The sequence below is a fragment of the Phaseolus vulgaris genome, chromosome 8 (genome assembly GCF_000499845.2).
Source record: "Phaseolus vulgaris cultivar G19833 chromosome 8, P. vulgaris v2.0, whole genome shotgun sequence".
Classification (NCBI taxonomy): Eukaryota; Viridiplantae; Streptophyta; class Magnoliopsida; order Fabales; family Fabaceae; genus Phaseolus; species Phaseolus vulgaris.
Window position 1 is genome coordinate 33,959,634 of NC_023752.2, and position 9,733 is coordinate 33,969,366.

The following is a 9,733-nucleotide window of genomic DNA, read 5'->3' on the forward strand; positions in this document are numbered from 1 at the left end:
CTATACAAGTTCCAATACATCATTTTCTATTATGTCTTTGCTAGTTCATCATTCTGTTTTTTATTCCTATTAGGTTTCCTCTGTTTCTGAAAAGAGTGCTTACTGTTTTTCCTTATTGCAACTGATTTACGTACTGTAAAATTCTGAAATTCTGGATTTGAGATATTCAAAGTGTTAGAAAAGAATAGAAAAAGAATCATTCAAAAATATGAAGTACACAAAAAATGATAAATAAAATAAAAAAAGTGTACATTCCTGCCGAAAAAAATACGGTAATCTGGCAGTGATTTTAAAAAATTTATTTCTCTCAATTGGCTTACTGTTTTTAATTGATTCCAGTGCCATTATTGAGTTAACATCTTGAAGTTTCTGTGGTATAAATTTCATAATCCAGTTCGCTCTACAACGTTCCAGTTAAATCAGTGAATATCAAACACAGTTTGCATAAAAAAAAAAAATTTCCAGTAGCTAATATTTTTGTTTTCTTCATCTACTCTAGTGCTTTTCCTTAGGTATTCTTTTGTGTGCCTACTTTTCTCATTGAGTTCTTTATTTTCTTGATTGTCTTTCATTTTTACTCTTTGAGTTTGTCTTACATATAGTATTCCTTTTGCAATTACCTTTCATTGCTTATACCTTTTCTTGTTTGTCTTTATTGTTTCTTTGGTTTTGTGGTGGTTTGCTCTTAAGATTGGTGTGCTTGCTTTGACATATTTCATTTGAGGATTCCAAGGCCTCAAGATCAGATTGGTGCAAGAACATTATTTCTTTGAGAGTGATATCTTTTTCAGCCTTAAATTCACTTCGGCAGTTTCAATTGCAAAGCTCACTGTTTTTGCTAATTTTTAACTTGTTTGCTGTTTTGTGTGTTTGCTGTTTTTTAATTACAAATGGCTGGATCTTCAAGTGATGCATCCTACAAGCAGAATTCTCCTTCCAAAGCTTCAATTCTTGGTGAATTACATGAAGCTCAAAGAACAATTAGAAGGTTGGAGGAGAAATTGCAAAAGATGGAGGTCCAACAAACTAGACCATCTCCTTCTATCCATGATGGACATCATTCTCATAGACCATCTTCAAGAGCTTCTTCAAATGATGTTGGCCGTGAAGATGAGCATAGGAGAAGGAGACCTCCACCCCAAGTCCATGGACAAAGACATCATCACCAAGGGGAAAGAATTCACTACGGCAATGGCTTCTACCATGATGCAAAGTCCAAGCTTCCTTCGGTCAAACTACCTTGTTTTAATGGTTCTAGTGATCCAAATGTGTATTTAGATTGGGAGGCTAAGTGTGAACAAATTTTTGAGATTCATGAGATCCAAGATGAGCATAAGCTCAAGCTAGCCACCCTAGAGTTTAGTGATTATGCCATGAAATGGTGGCATGGGATTGTAAAGGACATTATCTATCACAAGGGTCCTCCCGTGGACTCTTGGAACTCTTTAAAGGATCATATGCGCGCTAGGTTTGTGCCCCCACATTTTAGGAAAGACCTCATGTTGAGACTCCAACGGTTTCAACAAGGCACGCTAAATGTGGATGAATATTATAAGGAGCTTGAGACGCTTGTGCTTAAAATTGAATTAGAAGAAAGTGAAGAAGCCATGATTGCTAGGTTTGTGAGTGGTCTTAGGAAGGATATCCAAGACATTGTTGAGTTACAAGAGTATTCATCATTGGGTTCTTTAGTTCATCTTGCAATGAAGGTGGAAGCCCAACTTGCTAAGAAAAACTCTTTTAAAAATGCTTCCAATAATGGATACTACTCCAAGTCTTGGAGAAACAAAACTTCTTTTTCAAAACATCCTTCCAAAGATTCTTCTTTCAAACCCAAGGAATCTAAGCCATCAACATCTAGACCTAAGTCTTCCACTAGAACATCTAACACTAAATGCTTTAAATGTATGGGTTTTGATCACATTAAGGAACTTTATCATGATGACCTTGATTTTTCTCTCCTCTATCAAGAGTGTCTTAAGGGAGGACACAAAGATTTTTTTATTCAAGATGGCTTTCTTTTTAAGGGAAAACGTCTTTGTGTTCCCCAATGCTCTATTAGATTATCTCTTGTTAGAGAAGCTCATGAGGGGGGCTTAATGGGACATTTTGGGGTTGCTAAAACTTTGGATGTGTTGCATGAACATTTCTTTTGGCCTCATATGCATAAACATGTTCATAGTTTGTGTGATAAATGCATAGCTTGCCGCAAAGCTAAATCTAAGATGCATCCCCATGGTCTTTATACTCCTCTTCCTATTCCTTCAATGCCTTGGGTAGATATATCTATGGATTTCATCTTAGGCTTACCCAAGACATCAAAGGGAAAGGACTCCATTTTTGTGGTAGTGGATCGTTTTTCAAAGATGGCTCACTTTATTCCTTGCCACAAAGTGGATGATGCATGCCACATTGCAAACCTCTTCTTCCAAGAAGTGGTTCGCTTGCATGGGATTCCTAGGTCTATAGTGTCCGATAGAGATCCTAAGTTCTTGAGTCACTTTTGGAAGACCTTGTGGGGCAAGCTTGGAACTAAGCTTTTATTTTCTACCACTTGCCACCCACAAACCGATGGTCAAACCGAGGTGGTAAATAGAACTTTGGGACAACTATTGAGATGCTTTATTTCGGGGAATCCTAGAGTGTGGGAGAATTTACTACCCCATGTTGAGTTTGCATATAACCGAGTAGTAAATTCTACCACCTCCCATTCTCCTTTTGAGGTGGTCTATGGGTTTAATCCCCTAACACCTCTTGATCTTCTTCCTATTCCCCTTCTTGACGATGTCTTGTGCAAAGATGGGGATGACAAGGCTTCTTTTGTGAAAACTTTGCATAAAGACATCAAGAAGAGAATTGAGAAGAAGGTTGGCAAGTATGCTGAACTTGCCAATAAGAGGAGAAAAGCATTGTTGTTTGATGAGGGCGATTGGGTTTGGCTTCACTTGAGGAAGGATCGTTTTCCTACTCAAAGGAAGTCCAAACTAATGCCTCGAGGGGATGGACCTTTCCAAGTCCTCAAGAGGATTAATGACAATGCTTATGAGTTAGATATGCCTGATACATTCTTAGGTAGTCATACTTTTAATGTCAGCGATCTAACTCCTTTTTCTGTAGGTCTCCAGAATTCGTGGTCGAATTCTCTCCAACTCGGGGAGTATGATGGAGATCAAGCCCAAGAGAACATGGAGGCCACTCATCAAGCTCAAGAAGAGGTGGAGGCACAAATGGAGGACGCCCATGGAGGTCAAAGTCCACCTCAAAGGATTACAAGAAGCATGTTCAAAGCCTTGGGAGCAAGAGGACATTTATTTTCTCTTTTTGTAGTGTCTTTAGTTGAAGGTGCTTAGAGGGAAACCTTAGAAACCTCTTTTGTTATAGCATCTTTTAGGTTTTAAATAGGACCTTTAGGGGGGTGTATTAGTAGATAGGTGTAGGAGTAGAATAGGGGGTGCCAAAGTGAAGGAAGGGATCACACCTTCCTTGCTTAGGCAAATTAGCGCCGATTCTAGTGGCTTTTGGAGGGAGTTTTTGAATTGTTTAGCTTTCATTTTTCAGCACCTTAGGCTATAAATAGAGGTGCCTTCCTTGTAAATTTCAGATTTGAATTTATCTAAAGAAACTATACTCAAAATTGGAGTGAGCATTTGGAGAGCTTTGAGCTTCTACTCTAGTCTTATCTTGAAGGACCATGGTTTCCTCAAGTGGCGGCTTGCACACTCATCTAGGAGCATCCATACTTCTAGTGGCGTGATCATCCAACCATTCTTCCATCTTCATGAGCATTCTCTTCTCCTTCCTTTTTTCTTCTTCAATTTGTTCATGTTGCCTTGTGTTTTGAGTTGTTGTTGTTTCGGTTCTTCTAATTTTCCAGCACCTATATTCTGTTTGTTTCTTAATTCTGTTCGGTACATTTGATTTTAATTCAATTCTGTTCGGTCTCTTCTTTTTAAATTCCTTTGTTGATTCAATTTGACAATATTTGGTTCATCCAAACGAGTTTGGGATTTGGTACTTGTTATTGGTGAGTTCTTGACTTAGAACCATGATCCAACTTCTAAGAAAGTGCCTCTATATTTTCCAGCTCAAGGTGATTCCTCAAAGTGTCAAGAATCTTGTTCTATGTGGCTATTGGAATCACATCACTAGGTCACTACTAAAGCATCAAAAGCTACAACGCTTTCTAAAAATGAATGGTGATATTTTTTTTATCGTGGGAAAGTATTCTTCACAAATTTAGTCTTTGAAGGAGAAACTCTCAAGTTGGAATGTGTTGATATGGATATCACACCAAATGTATGGACTACTATCATTGGACTCAAATATGATGGGGTTCATGTTGAAAAATGGAATACCAGCCTTATTGCAGAGTGCATCAAAGTTTGGTTTTTCAAGAACTGCTTAAGAAGACAAGACACCTCTGTCAGAGGATTTCATGTTGGTGGACTTAAAACTGACTAAGAGGTTCCTTGCTTTTGTTATTGCGTGGTAGCTCACACCACTCATGCTATGTTAAATGAAGAAGACTTGTTGTTGATTCATTGTATCATGAACAAAATCAAAGTAAACTGGATCCTTATGATGAAAGATCATATGCTCAAGTCTAAAAAGTTGGTTGACTACCGTTTCCTTTATGTTGTTCTTGTGTAAAAAAGAATTACAATATTTTAAAGTTGATCTTAAGGGAGGTTATTTGGAATTGTCTACCATTTCCTTTATGTTTGGAATATTGATGTTGGATCAGGTGGACACCATGGCATATGATCAGAGGGATCATTATTAGTTTTGTGTTGCAAGGTTTCAGCATCTGGATGGTCAAATTGAAGAGGTTTAGGAGCAGCTTGTTGAACTTCATTATGGAAGGGATAATTAGGACATGCATTTCATATTTTCCATTTCATTTGCCCTATAAATTGGATGACTATAATATTATCTTAAATAATGGTTATTGACCTTTTTTGATGTAGTTAATGATGGAGAAATAGTTCCCTATGTATGGTTAATTTGTTCATTTGTTATTGTTTCTGTTGCATCCTATTTAAGACTGTTTGTGAACTATTTGTGAGACTATCTAGTGCCTACTTGCAAGATCGTCTAATGCTTGTGCAATCGTCTAGCATTGCTCATGAGACCATCTAGTGCTTGCTACATCATCTATTGTTATGGTGTGTTCTTGTGAGACTGTCTAGTGGGTCCTTTATGGACTGTCTAATGGTCTTTATTTTTAATTTTGGATATTATTATATTATGTGATATGAACTGTTATATGAGTATTGTTGTTTGTACTTGTGACCTCTTGTTGTTCTCTATCAATGCTTGTAGGGCTGATGGCAAGTACTTTGGCATACAAAATCATTCTCTCACACATTCAACTGGATTGTCTTCATAAAAAAAGAGTTTGTTAATACAACTAGAGCTAAGTTATTTAACGAATCCAAGTTTGAAGAGAAGGCTTAGATTACATTGTGTGTGTGAGAGACTTTATGTGTGTATACTTTTTTTATTACCAAGATTAATGATCCACTTAAATAATCCAAGAATACTCTAAATGTTTTCACACTATTTAGAACTTATTGTTGATATAAAGATAATTTCAAATGGATTAAAATTATATTATTATGTTAAAATACTCTTAATGAAGGTCTTTAAAGAATGGAGTGATGTTTTAATTGGTTGCTTTATCAAATCAATTTGTTAAATTTACTTAAAACCTCAAGTAGTTATTCAGATATTTCTTTAGTATGTTATAACCAATTTTTAGTATATTGAAATCTTTTGATTTTAAGGATATTGTTATCTGTTATTATTTTAATAAATTGAAAACTCAAATTGATCCATTATTTTAACCTTTAGTAAAATCAACAGATTAAATCAATTTTTTAATTATTAAAATTGATAGTTTATTTTTATAAAAATAGTTTTATATGATGTTTTAAAACAACTTTGAAAAACTTTTAGAGAGAACATTTCAATCTTTTGAGACAAAAATTGTTACGTGCAAATGTGTTTTATTCTTGGAGTAATCTTTTGAAAATCTTGGATCATTTTAGTCTTGGTTAAAGAAAGAAACTTAGTTTCAGAATTTGTGTGATTCCATTATGAACTCAGGTGTTGTTGTTCCTTTAGTTCACTTCTTTTATGTACTAGCAATCGAAATTACATAGGATTTCTAGTTTCTATAAAGTAATAGTGTGTTAGGACACTCTTGTAAGGATTAAGCATTCAGTTTTTGGTGTCTTTTGTATTGAAGATTGTGTTTAGTGGAATCTTATCTTGTGTAGCTAAGAAATTATAAGTAACTTTTGTTCAGGCAAAATTTAATTAGTAAATTTTTCAGAATTCAGAACTATAATTGAATTTTAATTTGTTGTTTGGTATTCTGAAAACATTTTAATCAATTGATATTTTAATTCAATTCGTCCCTCTTAAACTTGGTCTATCTTATTTACATTAATCATATGTTTTATCATAATATAAAATAATTATTAGTTAAAAATATTAACTTAGTTATTTTATATGTTATTTAAGTATTTTTATTTTAGTTATTTATTTGTATATATAAAATGTATATTAATTAGATAATAAATTTATTTGTTTATAATATAATATATTAATAAAAAATTAATGATATAATTATTAAAAAGATATTTATGCTTATAATTATATGATTAATAAACTTACTAAATATAATTAATTATATCATAAGTATTTTATTATTATTTACGTAGATAATATATTGGAAAAGCATAATCCATTTTATATAAGTTTTCTTTACAAATTCACTTACGTCTTCGTATTTTAAATCTCACTTTTTGATTTTCATTTATAATCCGTCGCATAAATAATATTCGTATGAAAACAAACATTGAGAAAGCCATAATTTGTACGGTACCATTTTTCAGACAGACCGACCGTAGAATTAATTGCGCGCACTATCCCCAATCCTGTGGTTCAAGACTTTTTCCACGCTATAATGGGTCCCACAAATGTGAAGTTATTGTCCTTCATCAAGAAATGGAGAGACATTAGTCAACACTTCATCCATGTACAAATTAAATCAATATCAGAGAGGATCTTTCCAAACTCCAAGTACAACTTGCAACACTATTTTCTTCAGAATAGAATATCTCTACAAGACTTACGCCTTGATAATCTTTTATTCATGTTTTAATTTTCAAAATTTTAAAAATAATTTTGATTCTTATAAATCAAAATATTCTTTAATGCTTTCTTTGGATTATTGAGTTAAGAAAATTGTACCGCCCTGGTAGTCGGAAGTGATGACGTGGCAGCAAGCTATTATGTAGGCGTGTTGAGCAGGGCCCATGGCTGGCGGAAGGGAAAGAAATCGGGGGGCTCGTGTAGTCGTCCGTCCTTAAGTTGGCGTGCTCCGATCTCCAGCATACCTAAACCGGTGGTCACCGGGTTTGAGATGAAATCGCCGGATGCGAACCCAGACGACCAAGCACTAGTGCAGATAAGTTAAACAAATGCGGCTATTTTAAATTTACAAATGCGGTCATAGAACCGCATTTGATCAACACGCATTTGTAAATCTGGAATTTACAAATGCGGTCCTATGACCGCATTCATAAATCACATTTACAAATGCGGTCATTTTAGGTAACCGCATTTGTATATTATTCTGAATTAGGGAGTGGGTTTGGGGTTTAGGATTTATGAATGCGGTCTTGGTAAAACCGCATTCATAAATCACTATTTACAAATGCGGTCATTTACTAAGACCGCATTTGTAAATGCGAATTCACTATTTACAAATGCGGTCTTGGTAAATGACCGCATTTGTAAATAGTGTTTTTTTTTTTTGGTACATCCTGTTTTGTGCAGAAACCATATATTTAAATAACCTGCATAATGATTAAACCCAGCCAGACAAATACAAAAATGTAGTAACCAATTGAAATCATCAAAATGTACATTTATAAGTGATCAAATTACATATAATAAAACCACTAATGTTGTTTACGTATGCTAGAGTTATAAAAATTAATGAAGTATGTGGACCAAGAATCTCTAACATATGAAATGCCTTCCTCACTCATTGGTGTTTCTTCTGTGAATAACTGCATTGCAAAGTTGACATAAATTAGTTTCTAGATATATATATGTTCAAGAATTATAAAAATGATTTAACATATACCTCCTTCCAACCAGTTTTAACACCTAGTCTTATAATGGTAATCATCCATTGCATAATGTAATAGCCACACTCATAGCTTCCTGGTTGTTTATTACACTATATAATTCAATAAAAAGTAATATGTTAGTATATTGATAAACAATGATAATAGAGAAAGAAAAAAATTACAAACCTTTACTCTTATGTAGTTCAAATTATTTGAACTGGATCGACCTTTTAGGATGTTATATCCACGCCATGAACTGGTTAATACAAAAAACCTCGTTAGTAGATGGTTAATTAGTAACATATACAAAGTTAAGTTTATACTATACTTACGTATCAATGATATCCTTAAATTTTGTGGGCATCTTCTTGTGTAGGGAACAGAACCACACAGCAGTCTTATCAACCATTGATAAGACAAGTAACTGCCAATGATGCCTATATGATCATTGAAAAGAGTTAGTAAATATTTAAAACATGAAATAATAATAATTGATGACATATAATTAAACTTACTCATTAATGTAAGGGCATAAATAAATTTGTTTTCCCTCTTTTTCCAGGATGTTAGTGATGTATGCTTGAGTCTCAGTTGAGTTTGGTCCAACGGGATTAGTATATGCAGGATCTACGAATCCATACATATTTTCCTTCCCCTCAGTGATACAGACTCTATGCAAAAACCTACAAGTTTTTAGTTAAAGCATAATCAATAATAATTTAACATAAAGTAAATTGAATAATAGGTAAAGATACTTACATCATAAAAAATTGAATTATACTTATATTGAGCTCCTGGTTCCCAGATATAAATTCTGATAAATCTGTGTTGTAAATCATCAGTGGCAGTTCAGTGTTGATTTGAAAAAATGTATTATCCCACGGAACTGGAAAAGGATCATTGCCAATCTGACTAGCAATGAGACGTAGGGAAGCCATAGGATCGTCAACTGGAACCTCACGCTTCTTTTTCGGAGTTGGTGGCTGAAAAGGTTCCTACAAGATAAACAACATTTGTATTAAATTATATGTAATATATAAATATAAATAAAAATAATATAATGAAATGAAATTATTACATGAGGTTCGGGCATAGATCGAATGAGCTCTCTGGGCCAGGCAACGAATGTCTGAAATGCATCGGCCACAGTGGTTACCTCATCTGAAGGTAGTGGAACACGAGCATCAGGAAATCGTACTTTTTCAACAGTTACCTTCGCCACATCAGGGGAGAGAGGAACGCTATGTAAGGTGGTGGCGTTTTTATAGACTTTTCCAAGTGCCACCACTCGAGGAAGTTTGCCGCCCACTACCAGTAGCTCACAATCCTCTGTCTGCCCATTGATATCATCCCCTGATGTTGGAGGAGCCGCACAACTCCCCTTTGTGCTCTTGGGAGTGGGACTAACAAGGGGTTCAATCGGCTCAGCACAAACTTGTTGCGATAGAAACTCTTGTCGCATTCGATCATTCTCCTTTTTCATCTCCAGCCACATCAAATCAGTCTCCTTTCTCATCTCCTCCATTATTTCTTCACGTAACTTAGTCTTCATTTGAGTTTCCTTCTTGGAGGAGGAGGATGGCTGT

At 34.6% G+C, this 9,733-nt stretch overlaps 1 protein-coding gene across 1 annotated transcript; it reads right to left on the reverse strand.

Annotated features, from left to right (window-relative positions):
• Positions 1-7,974: 7,974 nt before the first annotated feature.
• On the reverse strand, positions 7,975-9,415 carry LOC137826223 (uncharacterized). The gene is made up of 4 exons (XM_068632110.1): positions 9,226-9,415; positions 8,907-9,142; positions 8,663-8,830; positions 7,975-8,584 (listed from the first exon to the last, which is right to left on the reverse strand). Exons 1-4 carry the CDS (start codon positions 9,238-9,240, stop codon positions 8,476-8,478), a joined length of 528 nt encoding a protein of 175 aa, XP_068488211.1. The 5' UTR covers positions 9,241-9,415; the 3' UTR covers positions 7,975-8,475.
• Positions 9,416-9,733: the final 318 nt, after the last annotated feature.

Excerpts from the sequence above, each read along its gene's own strand:
- LOC137826223 (XM_068632110.1), bottom strand. Across the intron at positions 8,831-8,906 it reads ATAATTCAATTTTTTATGAT|GTTTTTGCATAGAGTCTGTA; the intron begins GTAAGTATCTTT and ends AAAAACTTGTAG. Across the intron at positions 8,585-8,662 it reads TTATGCCCTTACATTAATGA|GCATCATTGGCAGTTACTTG; the intron begins GTAAGTTTAATT and ends ATGATCATATAG.